At 43.2% G+C, this 22852-nt stretch overlaps 1 protein-coding gene across 1 annotated transcript in view; it reads right to left on the bottom strand.

The window, feature by feature from the left end:
* Positions 1-18619: 18619 nt before the first annotated feature.
* MLLT6 (MLLT6, PHD finger containing) overlaps positions 18620-22852 on the bottom strand; it is a 182544-nt gene continuing 178311 nt past the window's right edge. Inside the window, exon 20 of the mRNA XM_040329957.1 lies at positions 18620-19034. Coding sequence (XP_040185891.1) covers positions 18993-19034 — 42 coding nt within the window. The 3' untranslated portion in view covers positions 18620-18992. The remainder of the gene's footprint in view (positions 19035-22852) is intronic.

Genomic DNA, 22852 nt, shown 5'->3' with positions numbered 1-22852 from the left:
GGCGGCAGTCTATTAGGACCTAGTGCTGGTGACATTATGGGTGCATGCAGGGGAAGGCTGGCACTATTGGTTATAGAGAGCCGAGCCCCCAGCTGGTCACCTAGCAGCAGTAATGCTGTATAACCTTCTCTGTTGACATGCTGATCGGGATGTAATCCAGGTGATGCTCCCAGTCAGATCTAATAAACACAGTATTTATTAGCATCAAGAGTACAACCACACACATATATATATATATATATATATAATCAACTGTATGTTCAGCAGCCATGTGGGCTCTATGCCTGTAAAGTGTGGGCTTTGATCAATAAAATCATTGATATGTAACACTAGGATTTGACTAGGAGCATCACCTGGATTGCATCCCGATCAGCTTGTCAGAAAAGGCCCCACTGGTGCTAAGCAACCTGCAGGGAGCTCAACTGTCTACAACCAATAGAGATGGGCTTGGGTGTGTTTGAAATCCCACATGCCTGATCCCACCAGGAAGCCGACACTCCACAGTGCTAATCACAGCCAGTGAGACATTTCCTGATCTGTGCAGAGCTGCGGACCGGGAAATGTCTCACTGCCTGTGATTAGCGCTGTGCGATGTGGGCTTCCTGACAGTCTCTGGCATGTGGAATTTTGAACATGCCCAGCCCATCTCTAACAACAAATTGTGCTGGCCCTCCTGTACATCAGCCCCATAAAGTAACCAGCACTGGAGACAGAGACCAGCGCTGTGAATAGCCGGGACAGGACAGCAACTCTGGTTATTCCAGCACTGGTCCACACTGGGAGGATTCCCCCATCCATCTATAATGTGTAGATGGGGGAATTGGATAATTTCTTTTTTTTTTTCATTCAACCTAATAGTTGAATGAAAAAAAGTGATCAATGTATGGGCTGCCTAAGAGCTAAGACCAGCCATAGACAGTTTAAATCTTAGCTGGTTCAGCAGGAACTGGCTGAGATTTGAACCATTAATACACAGATTCTCTTATGATTATAACTAGTGATTGCTGTAAAGCCACTAGTGATAATCACTGTTTGTGGGGGGAATACAATTGCTGGGCAGGAGGGATATTCCCCTGTCAGCACTGTCTGTGTTGATGGGGGAATCATGCAAGTTTCTTTCCTGCAATCTGTGGATGCAGGAAAGAAATTTGCACCGTGTATTACCTGCCTAACTAAAAGTGAAAGTAAATTGTGAATGTCTTGAAAGAACAGGAGGGGGAGACAGATGGGGGAGAGAAGGGATGTAGATAATGAGCGAGGGGGCATTATTAGTGCCCACAGCATGGGATTGTGGCCATCCCAATAGTATCTATAGTGGGTTATTAGTTGAGGTAATTGAGGCATAGGCAGTTGAGGAAGTTCAGGCGGGAAGTCTACAGGTATTTAGAGCGGGAAGCAGGTGTTTTTTGAGCGGGAAAGGCACGTGTACTGGATGACTCATCCACGTGCAGGGAGGGGTATATAAACCCCCCTTGTGAGGGCAGGTATCAGGTCAGTTACCTGAGAGGTTTGAAGAGCTCCTGTCGCTGCTGGAAGATGAGCCTGCTTACCTCTGAAGCGCTGAGGTCGTTGGTGCAGAGGGTCGTGGAGAGAGCGGAGTCGGCAGGAGGAGAGGAGTGGCTGGAAAGATGCCTGTCGGGTATCACGGCGACGGCTGCAGAGGACCATGGCGAAGATGTCCCGGAGGAGAATGTTGCCGGTCTGGAGGAGGGTGAGGTAGTGTCGCCGTGTGAGCTGCCTCCACCCGCTGTTCTCTCTGTTTCAGCCCGCAGGTCCCAGCGCAACCGTCCGCCGGAGCGTCCGTCTACCTCTGAGCCACCTCGCGGAACGGTAGAGCACCGCCAGGAGGAAGATGTCGGTCGGGAGGTCGGAGCGGGTGAGCGGGGTGCTCGGAAGGCCACGAAGAAGAGGAAGAATGCGTCACCATCTCCGGGGCGCGGCAGAGGAGGACAGAGCAAGGCTCAATTGTCTCCGCCTGGAGGGAGGAATGTGTCTTTTTCTCCACAGGTCTCCGGATCGAATGCAGCAGGATCATCAGCGTCGCGTGTTTCCAGGCTTGACCAGCTGGGGGCGGCGATGGCGGCCAGAAGCCAGGATGCTAGATCGAATGCTGATACAGCTGCTCAGTGTGCTCCCGCAGCGCCTGCTGGTGAGTTAACAGAATGCAGCCTGATTGAAAAATTATTGTTAAGAATTGACAAACTGACTGACACTTTGCAACCTAAAAAAACACCTGTTTCACATGCAAGTGTTTGGTTGAGCAATAATACATTGCCTGCAAGCACTTGTGAGGTTAGGGAAAAAATTCAAACTGATATCCCTGAGAATTGTTTTAAGGAGGTCTTACCATGCGAAGTTTCCCCCTTAGGTTTTCACTTAACCTCTACGGTTAAGGAAAAAATATGGAATAATGATTTTATTGATTTAATGTCATTACTCCCAAATTCCAAGGAATTTTTTAAAAGTGAAAAAAAGTCGGATGATGAGGATAGGCGTCGTCAGGCGCCTAGATCCTTTTACAATTGGCTTCAAGCCTTTTGTATTTTTCCCGCAGTTTTGGGGGAAAAACACCCAGAAAAGTGTAGTGGACTCTTCCAACATTTGGAGCATGTATTGGAAGCGTATAAAAATTTTGGAGGTTTTGGTTGGTATAACTATGATGAGTCATTCCGACAGAAGTTAGCAGTTTACAAAAACCTACATTGGGGAATGAAGGATGTAGGGTTGTGGTTAAATTTGATAGTACCGCAGAAGCCAGTTTTTAACAAACAACCTACGGTTGGTCAGAGCAGTTCTTCTTCTATGTATAAAAAAGGAATTTGCTATGCTTTTAACGAGTCGCAATGCCGCTGGGCTGCATCGTGTCGCTACAAGCATGAATGTTCATTCTGTTTTGGGACGCACCCAGTGGTGAAGTGTTTTAAAAGGAGTTCTCAGCAGAAAGACAATCCCAAAGGAACGCACCCCGGTGAGGTTGGAAAGAATGTTACCATGGCTTCTGCTGTACCCCGACAAGGGGAGGGCGGAGGTTTTGCTTAACGGTTTTTCCAAGGGTTTCAAACTCCCTCAATTTTCAGGTACGGGTTGTGAGGCGGTAAATAATTTAAAATCAGTACTTTTGAATAGCCAGATAGTGAGGGGTAAATTGTTAAAAGAAATAGCGGCTGGGCGTATCGCCGGCCCTTTTGTCTCCCCCCCTTTTGACGATTTCCGGATATCCCCTTTGGGCCTTGTGCCAAAAAAGGAAGCAAATTCGTTCAGATTAATCCATCATCTCTCTTACCCTAAAGGGAAATCTTTGAATGATGAGATTGATCCGGCGTCAGCATCAGTGTCTTATGCCACCTTTGATGATGCAGTGTCTCTCATCAAACAGTTTGGGATTGGTGCGCTGCTAGCGAAGTCAGATATTCAATCAGCTTTTAGGTTGTTACCCATTGCACCTGAAGCCTTCAGTTCTTTAGGTTTTTGTTTTGAAAGATATTTTTTCTATGACATGTGCCTTCCTATGGGATGTTCGCTGTCATGCCATTATTTTGAGTTATTTGCGACATTTCTGCAGTGGGTAATCCTTTTTGAGTCAGGTAGTAAGGGAATTACCCACTATCTAGATGACTTTCTCTTCATAGGCCCCCCGGATTCTCCTATCTGTGGGTTGCTATTGAATCTTTTCCTTTTAATTGCGGAATACTTTGGTGTTCCGATTGCAAAGGATAAGACCGTTTTCCCTGTAACAGAGTTAGATTTTTTGGGTATCAGCATTAATACTAATTTGTTTCAGTTCAAGCTTCCTGAGGCTAAGATCGTTCGGATACAGATTACTATATGTTGTCTGTTGCGAAAGAAGAAGGTGATTTTAAAAGAGCTGCAGTCCCTCCTGGGCCAACTGGCCTTTGCGTCTAGGGTCATGCCTGTTGGCAGGGTATTCTCTAGGAGATTGGCTATGGCAACAGCGGGTTTGAAATCACCTTTTTCCCATGTGCGTCTCACTACTGATTTAAAAGATGACCTTTTAGTTTGGACACAATTTTTGGAGGACTATAACGGTCGTACGATGTTTCAAGAGGAATTCATTTTTTCGGCGGACATGCATTTATATACGGATGCGGCGGGATCTTTGGGTTTCGCGGCTATATGGGAAACTCACTGGTGTTGCGGATCTTGGCCTCCTTTTTGGGTGCATAGTAAAGCAACGAAAAATATTGTTCTGTTAGAACTCTTTCCCATAATAGTGGCTTTTGAATTGTGGGGGAGTTTTTTCGCTAACAGAAGAATATTAATCCATTCCGATAATAAGGGCGTTTTATTTGCAATAAACTGTTTATCTTCCAAATCTGAAAGTGTAATAAAGCTGCTACGGTATTTTGTTTTGTTGTGTTTAAAATTTAATATCTGGGTAAAAGTACAACATGTACCTGGGAAACAAAATACAGTGGCTGATTCGTTATCTCGATTTCAGATGACTCGGTTCAGGCTGCTCTTTCCGGAAGCGGATCTGGTAGGTTTGCAATGTCCAAGCCACTTATGGGAATTGATTTAACGCCAGTGTTAGAATCTATTAAACAGTCAGTGCGTCCCAGAACATGGATTGACTATTCAATCGCATGGAGGAAGTGGTTACTGTTTAACGACACTCTGGGTTTTTCAGGCCTGTTACCTACAGAGAACACTGTTTTAGCCTTCCTCAGTTCACTAATGGAGAAAGGTTTTTCCTTTACGCATATTAATAAGACGATGGTGGGTATTTCTTTTTTCTTCAAAATGAATAGGCTGCCGGGTTGTAATAGTTTTTTCTCGGTGCGTCAAGCGCTGAAGGGATATAAACTAAGGACTTGCAGACCGGACACTCGCAGGCCAATTTCTATTGACATTTTAAAAAGAATTTGCGCGGTTACACTTTCCATGTGTAGTTCGGATTACGAAGCGTTATTGTTTCAAGCGGCGTTTGTTTTAATTTTCTTTGCGGCTCTGCGAATTTCGGAGTTAGTCCCTAACAGTAAGCAGGGCGCATCAGGTCTGATGTGGGAGGATGTGATAGTAGTTGAAGATAAGGTGCGGGTTTTCATTAAAAAATCAAAAACTGATGTTCAGGGTAGAGGTCATTGGCTCATTCTAAATGCCTGTGGTGACCCTATTATTTGTCCCTTGTTGGTGTTGTCCAAGTATCAGAGTGTTAGGCCTCAGTGTACCGGTAATTTTTTGGTAGATCTGAATTACTCACCTCTGACAAAATTTCAGTTTTCAGCAATTCTAAAAAAATGCATATCCGTTATTGGCCTTTCGCACCTAAAATTCTCCTCCCATTCTTTTAGAATTGGGGCGGCAACAGAGGCAGCTAGAATGGGCCTTGATAATGCTGTTATTAAAAATTTGGGTAGGTGGGATTCTAGTAGATTTAATTTGTACGTTCGTCCTAATTTATCTGTTTAATTTTTAGGACAAAAGAAAGTGGTTTGGATATTTGGACATTCTTTTGTGCATTGGGCTCATAAAAGAGCTTGTCAGAGATGTTATACTGCTAACTTATCTTTTTCTTCTGAACGGTGTCAAATATGGTGGAAAGGTATCCGTGGATTACAATGGAGCAATTTTTCGTCACACATATTTAAGTTGGCTGAATGCTGGCCTTCCCCTGATGTCATCATAATACACGGGGGGGGTAATGATGTTGGTAAACAATCCACATTAGAGTTGATGTTTATGGTTAAAAGAGATTTTCAACTGTTAAACGGTTTCTTTCCAACGGCAAAGTTAATTTTTTCAGAAATAATTCCTAGGCTAATTTGGTTGTCATCGGGTAAGGTGAGGAATTTGGAAAAAATACGGCGCAGGTTCAATCATTCGATGGAAAAATTCATGCCCAGTCTGGGGGGGTTTTCATTTAGGCATGTGGATTTGGAGGGTGGTTTTCCAGGTTTATATAGACAGGACGGGGTCCATTTGTCTGAGGTAGGCCTGGACATTTTTAACTCCGGTATCCAAACCATGATTGAGAAGGCCGCGGTGTTGGGGTAGCCTTTTTTGTTTTTACAAAACAAAATAGGCTAGGTGGGGACTTTGTTTAAATATTTTATTTATGGTACTCGCTCGAGTCCTAAGACTGAGTGAGATTTGGAAAGATTTGAAATAATTTAAGTTTTAAATATTTATTTATTTATTAAATTTAATAAAGATAAGATTTTAATTTATATTACAATGTTTGTATTATATAGATATTTATACCAATAAAGGTGCCGCGGCCAATTTATCACCATCTTTGATGGTCCTGGTTTGGTTTTATTATTTATTAGGTAAGAACTGATATGGCCTACATTCCCATGAGCGAGGGGGCATTATTAGTGCCCACAGCATGGGATTGTGGCCATCCCAATAGTATCTATAGTGGGTTATTAGTTGAGGTAATTGAGGCATAGGCAGTTGAGGAAGTTTAGGCGGGAAGTCTACAGGTATTTAGAGCGGGAAGCAGGTGTTTTTTGAGCGGGAAAGGCACGTGTACTGGATGACTCATCCACGTGCAGGGAGGGGTATATAAACCCCCCTTGTGAGGGCAGGTATCAGGTCAGTTACCTGAGAGGTTTGAAGAGCTCCCCATCCCCCCCACCCTGTCGCTGCACCTTATATGTGGTTTGTCACCCTTGAATCAAGGGGGGACTTTGTTTAAATATTTTATTTATGGTACTCGCTCGAGTCCTAAGACTGAGTGAGATTTGGAAAGATTTGAAATAATTTAAGTTTTAAATATTTATTTATTTATTAAATTTAATAAAGATAAGATTTTAATTTATATTACAATGTTTGTATTATATAGATATTTATACCAATAAAGGTGCCGCGGCCAATTTATCACCATCTTTGATGGTCCTGGTTTGGTTTTATTATTTATTAGGTAAGAACTGGTATGGCCTACATTCCCATGCAGTTCAGTAAGTACAGTGTAATGCAGTCTGCAGTGCACACACTCAAACACGGTCCAGGCTAGAACCTCAGGCATCATTCACACACAGCCAGGAATGCTGCGGATTTTCATATTTCCCGCCCACACATCCCCTCTCTTCAGATACAGCACACGGGATAGTGTGGGCGGGACTGAAAGGAGGAGGAGGAGCTGTATTCCTCCCTGCTAGTGAGGAGAGTGAGGGGGGATGGCTTCACTCGCTGGGCTGTGAAAGAGTTTCATAGACTGACACTCGGCTCAGCTTGCAGTCACCACTCTCGGAATTTACAGGCTGGTTCTCCTGTCCTAAGGACGGGAGAAATCAGTCTGCTTTTTCAGTAACTGAGATGAAGGCTTGGCCCCCCCACAGTGCTCGTGGAGTCCTTCCTGCAACTCGCTCTTCTCCGTGCCAATGAGGATGCAGGGGAAGGAGCAGATCGGGCGACTGTTGTGTGAGCGCTCGCATTATGCAGTGTCAGCGAGCAGAGGGAGGGGAGGAATCCCCCGTAGGGGTGACTGGGGATGCTCTCCCTTTCAAGAGAGACTGTTACTCCAGCAGCGGCCCGAGCAAAATACAAAAACACATTTATTTTTTTGGGGGGGGGCACAGCATAATGTTGGGGGGGGTCAGGGCCACCTCTGTCCCCCCCTAGGGATGCCATTGGCTGCCTTAAATAATTTTGTCTCTATGTAATTCCAGACAGACTCGATGATGTTAAGATCAGGGCCCTGTGGGAGCCGAACTATCAAGCTCAGAAAGCTAAGGGAGGAAAAACAGCACACTGGTCTTCCTAGTAAATGGCTGTGCAGGGGGGAATGTCAGCACAAGTCTATTTGTTGGAGAGAAGGCTGAGTTTGCAGCACATCTGTGACCATCCTGTGCTTTCATGCCTAGTGTGGTTAGTTTTTAATAGGAAAGCAGAGAGACTGGCAGGAACACCGGGGATTTTACACATAAAAAGCAATACAAAGAGAACAGGATGCTTTTTCATGCAAGGCACATATCAGGAATATGAAATTGGATATACACATTCTTTAAAGCGGGGGTTCACCCTAAAAAAAAATTCTAACATTACATTAAGCTCCATTCTGACATTGACTGTACGCTGATCTTTTATTTTTTTTTCAGTACATACCGTTATATCTTTATCCCCCCCCGCCCCCGGCTTCCGGGTATGAATCCCGCGGGAGTGGGCGTTCCTATGCACAGGCTAATTGATTGACGTATGACATAAGCTTCCCCCCGGCACATATGGCCGCATCACGAGTTGCCGAAAGAAGCCGAACGTCGGTGCGCAGGCGCCGTATAGAGCCGACTCACAGTCCGGCTTCTTTCGGCAACTCGTGATGCGGCCGTATGCGCCGGAGGGAAGCTTATGTCATACGTCAATCAATTAGCCTGTGCATAGGAACGCCCACTCCCGCGGGATTCACTACCCGAAAGCCGGGGGGGGAAAATAAAGATACAACGGTATGTACGGCAAAAAAAAAAAAAAGATCAGTGTACAGTCAATGTCAGAATGAAGCTTAATGTAATGTTAGAATAAATTTTTTAGGGTGAACCCCTGCTTTAACTGTATTTGCAATATGGCAAACACAATTATCATCCCATCTTTATAACGTATACCATTGTATTAACAACATGTAAAAAAATGTATTTGAAAATTAAGTTGTATCCTAAAAGTAAAACAAACACATTAAAATGTTAAAGGAAAACAGATATTTTATTTAGGCAATCAATAAGAAACAGTCCTGTCAGTTTTTCCAGCAGAGATGGACAAAAACTCACAAAAATATTTACAAATATAACAAAGAATTCCAAAGGAGTAACATGGTAAATATTAAAAATAGAGAGAGAAAATAAAATAGCCATTGACCAACGCAACATTATTTTTCATTTTAATATTCAATAAAAATACATATTATAAATTAGCTGTAACCTTGAAAGAAATTAAATTAACAATGTGTACGCAAGATGTTTATTCCAGGCTTGGGACTTCCCAAAGGGTTAAACATGTGCTGGGAATCGGTTGCTGCATTCACATTTTGCTACATACAAATTTTGGGTTGAAATAAAGGTACAAAGTAAATACAAAATAAAACATATTTGGCTTGTAAATTGCAAAAATCTGTTAAATGAAGTAAGTGCAAGTCAAAGTTAATCCATCAGCTAACTCAGTGTTTAGAAACATGCAGCCCTAAAGCTGATAAAGCAAAACTCCACTTTCTTTTTGGGTTATAAAGTGAGGATTCCCCATTCCCAGAAAATGGGATTCCCATCTTCTGCAGCTGTACAACTATTACAGGTACAGTTCCCAGTGTCAGTTGTTGGGTTAAACCCTCCATATATTCTTATGAAAAAAAAAGAATTAGAATTGGTATGGAACATACAAAGTTTATCAACTCTAGCTTTTTTGCTCTAGTTAGAATCTTGCGCATTTTTTGAAGATGGGGACTGAACATGACATTATTTGTGCCAAATCAAGAGTCACACTCCACGCAATCACTAAGAAACCAAGAAAAAGTGTGTCACAATGAGTTCACTTTTCCCCCCAGGTCCAGTATTCTTTCTGCTTTTTGACAGAACAGAGAAGGCTTAGCACTGCTCTCACAAATATAAATAGGATAAGTAAGGGAACAAAAACCTAAGATAACTGAAAATTGAACACTTGCCATACCTAGGTAGCTTCACAGACTCTAATTTTCGTTATTGGAGGACACAGCTCTGCTTTAAATCATGAACACGGGGTATAGTGTCACCTGCAGGAGCAGGACACAGATTCAACTAAAAAAGACAAAAGACAGCCCAGTCATCAGCCTAGCATCTAGGAGCAAGGACTTTCACTTCAAGTAAGTTGTTGGCTGGGTGAGAGACCAAATCATCTGCTAGTCTTCCCATTTTTCAGCCAATGCTCCCCCATTCTCTCCTGCCCCTCTACTCTCATGTGTCTCAGGTAGTGGAGTAATTCATTTTTATTATGGTGTGTGAAGATGCCAGGGTTCCCCCAGTGGAAAATGTATAACTGTGCTCCCAAGAGGAGGGAGTCATGATTAACCACTTAAGGACCACCTAACGCTGATATACGTCGGCAGAATGGCACAGCTGGGCACAGGCACATACCTGTACATCGCCTTAAAGAGCCCAGAAGTGGGTCGCGCGCGCTGCCACCGGCGCGCTCGCGACCCGGTCCGAAGCTCTGTGACCGCACCCGCAAACCCGATCGCCGCCAGTGTCCCGTGATCAGGTCACAGGAGCTGATGAACGGGGAGAGGTGTGTGTAAACACACTTTCCCCGTTCTTCTGTGTGGCAGTGTCACTGATCATCTGTTCCCTGTTATAGGGAACGAGGATCAGTGACGTCACACCTACAGCCACTCCCCCCTACAGTAAGAATCACTCCCTAAGGGCACACTTAACCCCCTTAGCGCCCCCTAGTGGTTAACCCCTTCACTGCCATTGTAATTTTCACAGTAATCAGTGCATTTTTATAATACTTTTCGCTGTGAAAAAGGGCAATGGTCACAAAAATGTGTCAAAAGTGTCTGATGTGTCTGCCATAATGTCGCAGTCACGAAAAACAATCGCTGATCGACGCCATTACTAGTAAAAAAAAAAATATTAATAAAAATGCCATAAAACTATCCCCTATTTTGTAAATGTTTTTTTCATGCCGAAAAATGATCATGTGTACGCGGCATTACACCCTGCTTTAAGCCACGGACTTTAACAGCTTACATGTTTGTAATGGGAGGGCCCGTGGGACCCAGAGGCTCTTGCAGGGTTTGGGGTACTCTTGTTTCAGCTTCACCGATGACTCGTGTCTAAAGTCATCCTATGTCCACTAGGGGCATAGGATGACTGAGAAATTATATCTTGGATTACAGGAGATGGGACAGTAATGATAATTCACAATGTATTCCAGGATATCTTGAAAGATTACAGGTTGTTGATTCTAAACCCAACAGGTCAATAGAAGAGTGGGAACACAGACTGTTATAGGGGTAATTAAGTCTGCTACTGTCATGTAAACTAACCTTAGTCTGGCTTCTAAAGACCTTTCATTGTGTTATGCTAATTGACACTGTATTGTGTGAATTTCTATTGATGATAGATGTGTATTGTGAGTTAGCACAGTCTAAAGGTCAGATGTCTGACTTATGTCTACTAAAGGAATGTGTATTGTATAGCAGGTGAGAGAAGCCGGAGTCATGATGTCTGACTTGTCAGCTGTAGCCAATTAGCTCATGTTAATTATGTCAGATCTGGTGCCAGAAGGTCTGACTAAAAGATGTGTATTGGGGCTCATTGTATCATGTTGTGGGTGGAGTTCAGTCATTGTTCATTGGGGTTTCTAACTGTATATAAGAAGCCTGAGTTTCCCATTAAAGTCTATCCGTTTTGAACCAGAGAACAAAGCTGTTTCTGGGGAATCCATTGGGCCGTGTTCGTCTGCTGGATTGTGAAGTGTCGATAATCTGTCTTGGGTTGGTGTAATGGAATATCGTAAACGGCGTTAACCCCTTGACCGTTACAATGTTAAAAACCAAATGCCGAGAAAGACGGCTTTTAGATAAGGTCATCTACACCATGCTACTAAGTCAACATTATGTAAAATGTATTATCGTACAGGAAAAACGTATTTTTACATTGCATGAGTCCCTGAATTTTGGCTTTTCTTCAGCACTGGGGAAAGGAACAAGTAGCCTTAAGAACTCTTAAGGGTCATGTGTCAGCATTGGTGCTCTATTGCAACATTTTCTGGTGTTGCTGCCGCCCATTCACACCTTTATTTAGGGTTATGCATTCCTCCCCTCCAGTCAGGCCACCATTGCCATCCCCTCTCGCCTCCCGTAAGAACGATCAAGCGGCAGAACAGCCGCAATGATCATTCTTATGGTGTAGGGAATCACTGGCTGAAAAAGATGATATCTGAATGATGCCTGCATCATTCAGATATCACCGCACAAAGTCAAGGATATGACAGCCGGTGGCAACAGGAAGTGGTTAATATTGGGGCCTGAACTCTGAAGGATTCAATTATTTGTCCATCAAGCTGTAGGAATGTCTGGAAGAAAACAGAAGTAGTTGTACAACACAGATGTGTTCTTCTGATTGTTACCAGTCAAACACTGGGAGCTCTTGCTTCATATACAAATTGATTTTCAGTATATGAAGCCTGTTCAATCTAACTTGCCACATTGGTTGGCCAATGTTTGAACACTTTCATTTGTCCAGTCTGCCATGATGTTACTTTCTATTCTGTTACTTTTTTTTTACACATCTATAATGGCAAAACTTATATTCCCCAGGTTTCTGCTCTCCCTGTGGATAGTAGTTAACAGAAGATCCACTCTGTGGTGTTGGCAGATGTGTTCTTTTGATTGTTACCAGTCAAACACTGGGAGCTCTTGCCTTACATACAAGTTGATTTTCAATATATGAAGCCTGGTCAATCTAACTTGCCACATTAATTGGCCAATGTTTGAACACTTTCAGTTGTCCAGTCTGACAATATGTTACTTTTTATTTTGTAATTTTTTTTTACACATCTTTACATCTATAATGGCAAAACTGATATTCACCAGGTTTCTGCTCTCCTTCTGGATAGTAGTTAACAGAAGATCCACTCAGTGGTCTTGGCAGATGTGTTCTTCTGATTGTTACTCCACATCCGATTCACATAGCAGGAGATTTTGACCAGCTCTCTGTGGAACACATCTCCGGAGCGGCTTTAGGGCTAATTGCACAGGAGTTCTGTGCGTCTTTTGGTCCGTTTCAGGTCTAAATTCAGCCCCAAATTTGGTCTGAAATCGGACCAGAACCGGTGAATGGAGACGCACCGAACCCCTGCTGTGAGCCGTTCCTTGCGCTAGTGTGAACTCAGCCTAAAGGTAATTTCACTTGGGCACTAAAGCCTCAACCAAACTACTGTTGCACGGATAAATACATGAATCGTTTTTCCACCATAGCTATATCTAATGCTTCAATTACTCACATGTATGTGCAGATTAGCAACTACTGTATTTATTGGCGTATAACACGCACTTTTTCACCCTGAAAATCGGGTGCAAATAGTGTGTGCGTGTTATACACAGATACTACAATTTGGGCTGCCTCAGAGGGAACAAGGAGGGGGTGGGACAAGCGCAGTCAGATTACATACAGCGAGAATCTCCTGTTTACTCAACGGCCTCTGTAATAGGAAGTCCCGTATCATGGGCCGTCATTGGACTAGTGTTCTGTCTATCATAGAAGCTGGTCCAGGAGACGGGACTTTGTATTTAAGAGGCCACCGAGTAACCAGAGATTCTCGCTGTATGTACTCTGATGGCACTCATCCTGCCCCTCTCCCTGTCCCCTCCAAGTCAGCAGTAATCTGATGTGAGGCTGCAGATGGGCATTGGTCAGGCTGAATTCATGGCAATGGTGAGGCTGCATATGGACATTGATCAAGCTGCATTGATGGGCAATTGTGAGGCTGTAGATGGCATTGATCAGGCTGCAGATGGGCAATGGTAAGGCTGCATTGATGGGCACGGACCCTTATTTTGCTTCAAAGTTCTCTATTTAAATATTTTTTTCCCCCCTGAAACTTCCCTCCTATAATGAAGGTGTGTGTGCCTGTGTGTGTTATATGCCAATGAATAAGGGAATTACCATATCAAAGTTGGTGCGTTGTTTATCTGAGGTTACCTAGACCTTAGAATTTCATTTCTAGGAAGAAAACAGCCATCGTATACAATATAAAGAATCCATGTACTACTTAGTAAAAATGTGAACAACATGAAGGACCACATTTTGTTTGAGGATAAAGGTATGTATTGTAAACGAAACAAAGACCAGGAAAATCGTAGGGTGGACATTTAAGTTTCAGCATACAGAGTTCCATGCCTGCACAGAGCCATCCACAACAAATGCCTGTCTACGTTAGAGCATTTTTTTAATCAAGAGTTTAAATCCAGGTTATCACCAGGTATCTACCTATTTACCCTCTCAGAAATATTTGTTACTATAAGTAAAGGCAGTATTGCAACCAATGTCGTAAACAGCATACATTACCTATCTAGTTCCCCCAGTCCTGTACAGGCTTTTGTCTGCCATTGAGAATCTTCAAAATTTAGCTTGTTACAATAGGGATCAGCTACAGAAACAAGCAAAATATGAGCATTTCCCAATAGACCAAATTTATACATAATTTGGGGCAGATCCACAAAAGAATTACGCCGACGTATCTCTTGATACGCCGCGTAATTTCAAATTTTGCGCGTCGTATCTTTGTTTTGTATCTACAAAACAAGATACGACGGCATCTCGGATCGATCCGACAGGCGTACGTCTTAGTACGCCGTCGGATCTAAGATGCAATTTTTCGGTGGCCGCTAGGTGGAGTTTCCGTCTAATTCTGCGTCGAGTATGCAAATTAGCTAGTTACGGCGATCCACGAACGTGGATTTTAGGCTTTTTCCGGCGTATAGTTAAAGCTGCTATTATGAGACGTACTCATTGTTAAGTATGGCCGTCGTTCCCGCCTCTTATTTTTAATTTTTTACGTTGTTTGCGTAAGTCGTTCGCGAATAGGGATTTGCGTAGAATGACGTCACCGTCTTAAACATTGGCTTGTTCCGGTTTCATTTCAAGCATGCCCACTGGGATACCCCCACGGACGGCGCATGCGCAGTTAAAAAAAAACGTTGTTTACGTCGGGTCACGACGTATTTACATAAAACACGCCCCCATCACAGAGATTTGAATGCCGCGCGATTACGCCGCCAAAGATACACTACGCCGCCGTAACTTACGGCGCAAATTCTTTGTGGATTTGAAAAAAAAAAAAAAAACAGTTACGGCGGCGTAGTGTATCTTAGATACGCTGCGCCCGGCGGAGAGAAGCGCCGAGGTACGTGGATCTGCCCCCTTATGTTTTTCCCACTTGGCAAATGTCTATTTATGCATAAAAGCACCCATAGCTGGAAAGCTATTATTTTATTATACAGTAAACTTTGTACAAGTGGTATAATATAAAAAAACTTTGTCTTTAGAACCACTTGAAGCCCCTACAGCAGGGAGTATTGATATTTTTTAGTCAATCCATAATTCATCTTGGGTGAAAAAGCAGACATGAAAAGATGGAATCTGGTGCTCCACATTAGCACTAGACATGCATGGAATACTGAGGAGTTTGAGCATTATTTCCTAAGTGATGAGAATCTCAAGTTACAGGGTAAAATAAAAGTCACTTAAAGCGGGGGTTCACCCTTAGAGGGCACTTTTCCCCCTTAGATTCCTGCTCGTTTTTACTAGGGGAATCGGCTATTTATTTTAAAATATGTGCAGTACTTACCCGTTTACGAGATGCATCCTCTCCGTCGCTTCCGGGTATGGGCTTCGGGAATGGGCGTTCCTTCTTGATTGACAGTCTTCCGAGAGGCTTCCGACGGTCGCATCCATCGCGTCACGATTTTCCGAAAGAAGCCGAACGTCGGTGCGCAGGCGCAGTATAGAGCCGCACCGACGTTCGGCTTCTTTCGGCTACGAGTGACGCGACGGATGCGACCGTCGGAAGCCTCTCGGAAGGCTGTCACTCAAGAAGGAACGCCCGCTCCCGAAGACCCATACCTGGAAGCGACGGAAGAAGATGCAGCTCGAAAACGGGTAAGTACTGCTCATATTTTAATACAAATAGCCGATTCCCCTAGACCGAACGAGCAGGAAGCTAAGGGGATAAAAATTTTTTTTTTACAAATGGGTGAACTCCCGCTTTAAATATCCTCTTTTCCAGCAGTACATAATTATATTTTGTTTGTTCCTGTACTGCTCTATTCGGCCCCAAAGGGGAGGGTGAACAAAGCCACGTGTAAGCTCCAAATCAACTTGCTGGAGCTCATAAGGAGCTTTAGACTACTTCCTGGGCCCCATGTGGCAGTACTGGGCCAATCACAAGGCTCTTCACGCTGTCACATTGCAGAGGTAGAGTGAATCACAAGCACACCCAAACCTGTAGGTGGAAGAGGTTATGTGACCCTTTTACTTTACTCAGGGAGAACCAGTCAGGTAATAAATGCCTTTGTTTTTAAATGTTGACATATCTACTGCCTTGACTTAAATTAACAAAGTATCCAGTGCAAAAAAAGTGGAGTTATGCTTTAATAACGGTTATTGTACAAAACATGTGTTAATTTATATACAGCAATGACATTTCCTGCTTTATGAGAATAACAACGTATTTTAACCTACAGGTAAGCCGCTACAATCCAGGTTAAGGCTACCTGTGATTAGCCAGCTACTACAACTCTCAGCATGCTTTTTCAGCCCGAGAGTGCATAAATCTGTCACAAACATCAAACACAATTCTATTTTAATACAAACAGTCATTGAGGCGCATTATGCGACTTCAGGAAGGTGCAATGTCTGGGGCTACAGAATGCTTCTTTACACATTGGTATAAATGTTTATGTACAAATATGCTAAGCCCCAGTTAAACAGATCAAAAAAAAACTCCCCATTTACTCCAAAAGGGAAATATGGACAAATATCTACATCTTGTAATAAAAAAGTCACAACAAAAATTGCTACATTTCTTACTATGCGTATAAAGTGAAATTTCACAGGAGCATAACTGGGGTACAATGAACAACAAACAAATAAAATAAAGTGTGAATTTGTATACATATTATATATGTATAAAAAAACGAATAAAATACATGTCTCATGTATGCAGAGGAAAACAAGGACAGTACAATAAAGACAGAAAAACTTGCCAGCGCTCATCCTTCAAGTGGACTGATACTTTGTATCACAAGGTGCTTCAGGTTCTGCCGAACTATCGGAGAACAGAATAGGCATAGGGCCAAGTGCAGAAAATTCTACTATGACATGGGCAAAATGAAAGGAGGAGAGAATATTATTCATATTGCCATGTTGGTAAAAAATAAAAAATAAATGGGGTACAGAACTTCAAAATACATGTACACTTATCCAGAAAGCTAATTGTACAAAAATGTCTTGCTACCCATATTGACTTTCCACAAATATTAAATTATGGGAACTTGAAAAAATAAAACTAGCACAGAAACCAATCAGGCCTCCTTTTTAAATATAGTAAGGACTTGAGTTGCTCTAGGCAACAGTTCACATTAGGTCAGATTTTTTATGTTTAATTCCTCTTATGCCCCGTACACACGATCGGAATTTCCAATGAAAAAAGTCTAACTCCATTGGAGTAATTCCAATGAATTCCATTGGAGTCAGTGGGCCAGATTCACAAAGAGATACGACGGCAGATCTCCTGATCTGCCGTCGTATCTTTGAGATCCGACGGTCGAATCTATGCGACTGATTCATAAGAATCAGTTCCGCATAGATCTCCCTTAGATCCGACTGGTGTAAGTGACTTACACCGTCGGATCTTAGGCTGCAATCTCCCGCCGGCCGCTAGGTGTCGCCTCGGTCTTTTACGCGTCGGATATGCAAATGAGGAGAACCGCCGATTCAGAAACGAACGCCCGCCCGTCGCTTTTTTTTTTACGTTGTTTGCGTTCGGCTTTTTCCGGCGGATAGTTACCCCTGCTATATGAGGGGAAGCTAATGTTAAGTATGGCCGTCGTTCCCGCGGCGAGTTTCAAATTTTTACGTTGTTTGCGTAAGTCGGTCTGGAATACGGATGGCTGCAATTGACGTTGCCGCCGAAAACAATGATGTCCTAGCGACGTCGTTTGGAGCATGCGCACTGGGAAATTTCGCCGGCGGCGCATGCGCAGTTAAATCGACGCGGGAACGCGCCTGATTTAAATTGTACACTCCCCCTAGCCGCGGAATTTGAATTCCGCCGGGGGAGTTACGATCCGACGGTGCAATTTTCGAGGTAAGTGCTTTGTGAATACTGCACTAGCCTCGCTAAATTGCACCGGAGGATCGTAAATCACATAGATTACGCGGATCTAAAGATCCGCTAATCTACGTGAATCTAGCCCAGTGTTGCCAACCATCTGTATTTTTACGGACAGTTCGTAAAAACTGTCACTTTTTTCCCCCGTTCGTAAATGTCCGTGGTTGCGGGAATGTGCCAGTAAAAATAGCCGTGATCGGTTTGGCTTGGAACTGCGCATGGAGATTGGAGGCAGGGGGTGATGGTGGCACCGCAGAGGGGGATGGAGGCAGGGGGAGATTGGAGGCAGGGGGTGTTAGTGGCAGGGGGTGATTGGAGGCAGGGGGTGTTGGTGGCACCGCATAGGTTAGGGGATGAAGACAGGGGTTGTTGGTGGCACCGCAGAGGGGAATGGAGGCAGGGAACGATGGAGGCAGGGGGCCTGGGGGAGATTGGAGGCAGGGGGAGATTGTGGCACTGCAGAGTGGGGGTGAAGGCAGGGGGTGTTGGTGGCAGAGGAGGATGGAGGCAGGGGGTGATGTGACTAAATAATTTGCCCTTATTATATCGAAAATAACAAAAATATGTTTTTTTATCTTAATATCTACCTTAAATCACATTGCTATTTGCCTAGCGTACTTGTTTGTAGCATAAATACAGAAATGTGCACCTAAAAATGTAATTTAGTAACTTTTGTGAAATGCCAGTAAAAACGTGGCTGGGCCAGTAAATTTCAGGTGTCGTGCCAGTAAATTTCAATCTGGTAGGTTGGCAACACTGATTGGAGTTTACATAGAGAACATGTTCTCTTATCCTCCGATGGAATTCTGTCGGAATTCCGATGTGAATTTGGTCGGACAAAGGTCAGATAGTGTGTACGGGGCTTTAGTGATTGCTAATGTTGGAACAAAAACAGCTGGAAGCTGATCAGTTGCTATGAGCAACAATTTTCTTTAAAACACTTTTTGTACATGAAAACCCACAATGCTCAGTATACAAACACTGACTACTCTTTACATGGAATCTGCTCTCCTACAGACCATACAGCATTGCTTAATATGTTTGTGTTGGGTACTCTCCTACTTTCTAGATATTCCCTTCTACTGATGACTCTGGGAACATCCTCTCCTCTGCTCCAGGCCCCTTAGGTTGGGTAGAGAATGTTCAGATGCGGTGGATTCTGGGGGTTTGGTTCAACCCTTGTCATGATTTGTGGGCATCTTCTCACCACCCCTCTGAAAAACAAGAGACAGGTACATGCAACACAGATTAGGGAGGGAGGTTGGATTTTTTTCTTAAATAATAAAGTTTTGTTTTTACCATCAGTAGTATTTTACTATTATTACTACTATTCAGGATTTAAATTATTACACCCTCCTAACTAACTTTAGCACTGTTTGCGATTTATTGTCAATGGTGCTCTCTAGACATTCTGGGCTCAAGTCACAAAACATCTACCACTTTAAGATGTGGTATTTTAGTATAAAACTTGCAGTATATTTATACCAGCACCCACTGGTGTCCTTACAACCAATGAATAGCTGGTTGTTATGGGGTCGGCCCACGTCATGTCCCTAAAAACCATGACATCTGCAGGAAAATCCGGCATTAAAAAAAAAAAAAATAAAAAAAAAAAAAGAGTTCCCCTGGTATACATTTTGGGGAGAACCTCATGTGACAAAAATAAATTGGTGTAAGGTCTGCTCTAAAATCCAAACCAGATCCTTATAGGAGCATGCAGCCCCTTGTGACATCATTAACCAGGACATGCTGGGTTTGTGTCACAAGGGGATGGGGTCACCGAGTGATGTCACCGGGTGGCTGCACCCCTTAGTTGATTTAGTGGGAGTCATAAGTAACCAAGCGTCAGGTGTGGACCCTTTTTTTTTTCATGCAGGTCGCTGGCCAGCGTTCATCATGATTGACACTGGATTTACTTTGGGGGACATTTATTTTGTGTTTTTTAAATAAAGGACTTGTCAAAAACAGGCTCTTTGTTTTTATTTACTTTGCCAATTTTTTTAATGAATGAGTAGGGGTACTTTGTACCCCTACTCGTTCACATGGAAGGGGGGCCGGGATCTGGGGCCCCCCGTGTGGTGGACCGAAACGCCCATTTTTTTTTGCCATGAGGTTCCCCCAAAATCCATACCAATGCTGGCAGCGGGAAGATGAGTCACAGTTGTTAAGGACGCTATTCATTGGTTAAGGATGCTGGCGGGTGCCGGCTCCTTAGCAACCAGCTATTCACTGGTTTTGGTGCAAGCTTTCTGCGAAATATGCAGAATCACTAGGAACTACTCTGCAGACTAGTCTATTGTATTTCCCACACCAACTGCTCACACTAGTCTCTGTGAGCACATTATAAGTTACACTTGCTCAATAATGCAACTGGCCAATTAGTGACTTGTGGTGCAGCCCAATTAATAAAGCATTAAGATGTGGTCAAAAGGTTTACAATGTTAACCAAGCATTAATATGAGACTTTGAATGTGCAACAATTGCTGATGCCAGAAAAAACGGCTTCAAAACTTTACAGAGAGCTGCAGTAAATAAAAAAAAACATTCAGTTAGTGCAGATATGTGGGTAAAACTTACCAAACTATGAAAACTCTGCATATATTAAAAGCATTAAAAAAAAATACCCCATAGGATATTGTTGAGCACACAACACTTTCCATAAAGATTAAATCATAAATTCATTGAATATTAGAAACACAGCCACCCATTGTAGGACCATTATCATCCATGGTACTAGATCTAGGTCTGGGGAAAAAGTGTAATGCAGATAAACAGAATAACAAAAAAAATGCAGATTAATCATCCAATATACGGTATATTAAACACAAGTATGTGTTTAATAAACACACTGCACAAGTGTAACATTCACAGGTATGTATTACCCTTTAAAGAGATCAATGTAAACCACTGACAATGGTTTATTTGTATTTCTTATCCAGAAGGCTGGTGCCATCTATCATCTAAGATCAGCATCTATGACCTGGACTATATTAATGTCCCATATATGATAGTAAAACCTAGTATATGTGCAGTGAGTGTCTTATGTTCCTAGCTATAATATCACCTTCTTAGCTTGCTGCTGCTATTTGTGTTGTGACTAGCCAGTGTAACTTATGCAACTCCGTCCCTCTTCTGCTTCTCACTCTGTGAGCTTCTAATAAAATGATTCCAAAACTCCACACTACAGAACACTACACTACGGGGGAAAGAGGAAATGTAGAAAATAATGTTTGCAGCAGAGTCAGATTTTAATATTCTCCCAGAATGGCCCATTACAGCAAACCTTGTGCAAATGAGCTTAAAGAAGGGAACAGTTTTCTTTTTTTTATATTATACCACTTGTGTATATTGAAGCCTGCAGAAAGGATACAGGAAGTATTAAAGGAGAAGTCCAGCCTGAGCTTTTTAGGCTGGGCTTCTCCTAGTGGTCACAGGAGTATAATTAGTTTTGCACTCCCGTGACCCTTTTCAGTGGAGAGCGGTCTGAAGTCCGCTCTCTGCTGATGTCACTGCCATCAGTCGAGGCACTGCGTCATTCCAACTTCCCAAGTCTGGATCCGCCAGCTGCCTTGACGAATGGCAGTCTTAGCGAGCCGCTGAGATGGCCGCTCTCCGCTACTCCACAGCTCAGTGAGTAGCAGAGCAGGAACGATGCGGACTGACAGTCAGCACCCTCCTAATTACCTACCTAAGCCCATTCTCTCTCCAGCGATGTCTACGATCCCCTCAGCCATCCAGGCACGCCTCCTGATTGGCTGAGACAGAGCAGCAGCGCTAATTGGCTCCTGTGGCCGTCGCTCATAGTCAGTCAGCCAATCAGGAGAGAGAGGGGGTGGGGGCCAGATCAGGGCTCCATGTCTGAATGGATACACAGAGCTCTGACTTGGGTGCCCCCTGTAGCAAGCTGCTAACGGAAGGGCACTCAAAGGAGGGAGGGGCTAGGAGCCGCGAAGAGTAACCCAAGAAGATGAGGATCCAGGCTGCTCTGGGCAAAACCAACTGGACAGAGGAGGTAAGTATAACATGTTTGTTATTTATTTTTTATAAAGCCTTTACAATGACCTTAAGCCTTTAGGTTATACTGTACAAAAATCCTAATCCAAAAACGAACAGGTCAAATCTAAAAACAGAAAGTGGGGATTGCCTGCAGCTCAAAGAGCCAAATGAAGAACTTCACGCCTAAAGTTGGCAACAGATAGTTACGTAGCTATATACAGAACAAACTATATACAGAACTAACCAATATGGTTACTACCATATTGGTTCGCACTATATAGTACTTTAAGGATGCAGTGTTGTAAATCTGATCACTGACCTACACTAATACATTTTCCTTACGTAGTTATATATTTACATAGTCAGGTTGAAAAAAAGAACATCCTGGTTATTCAGTGCAACAAATAAAAAAAATAAAACACACACACACACACACACACAAAAAAGAAAACCTCTCCATACACAAACCTGTACTGACAGTTGATCCAGAGGAAGGCAAAATAACTCAATAAAGCATCATCCAATTCTAAATCCTTCCTGATCCCCTCCCTATGAGGCTGATATTCATTGAAACAACTACTACTGTCTTTATTACCTCCAAATATTATTTTACAGTTATATTTTGTGCATTTAGGAAAACAGAACCAGTTCTTGAGTCTAGAGTGAGGGGAAAAAAGTATTTACCAGTGAGTGAAATAAGTATTTGATCCCCTATCAATCAGCAAGATTTCTGGCTCCAAGGTGTCTTCTATACAAGTAACGAGCTGAGATTAGGTGCACTCTCGTAGGCCAGGTTCACGCTGGTACGACAGTCGTATGACTGTGGATCTGACTTTGCCCTGCGACTTGAAATCCAACATCCATCTGACTTCAATAAATAGGGATCCGACTTTGATATTGACAATATCAGCCACTTTGTGTCTGGTATGATTCTTAAGGGGAAACCCCACGCTAAATAAAAAAAAACGGCATGGGGTTCCCCCTCCAAGAGCATACCAGGCCCTTCGGTCTGGTATGGATTTTAAGGGGAACACCC

The sequence above is a fragment of the Rana temporaria genome, chromosome 12 (genome assembly GCF_905171775.1).
Source record: "Rana temporaria chromosome 12, aRanTem1.1, whole genome shotgun sequence".
NCBI lineage: Eukaryota > Metazoa > Chordata > Amphibia > Anura > Ranidae > Rana > Rana temporaria.
The sequence above is the reverse complement of the archived record's forward strand: the minus strand, read 5'-3'. Positions and strand labels throughout refer to the sequence as shown.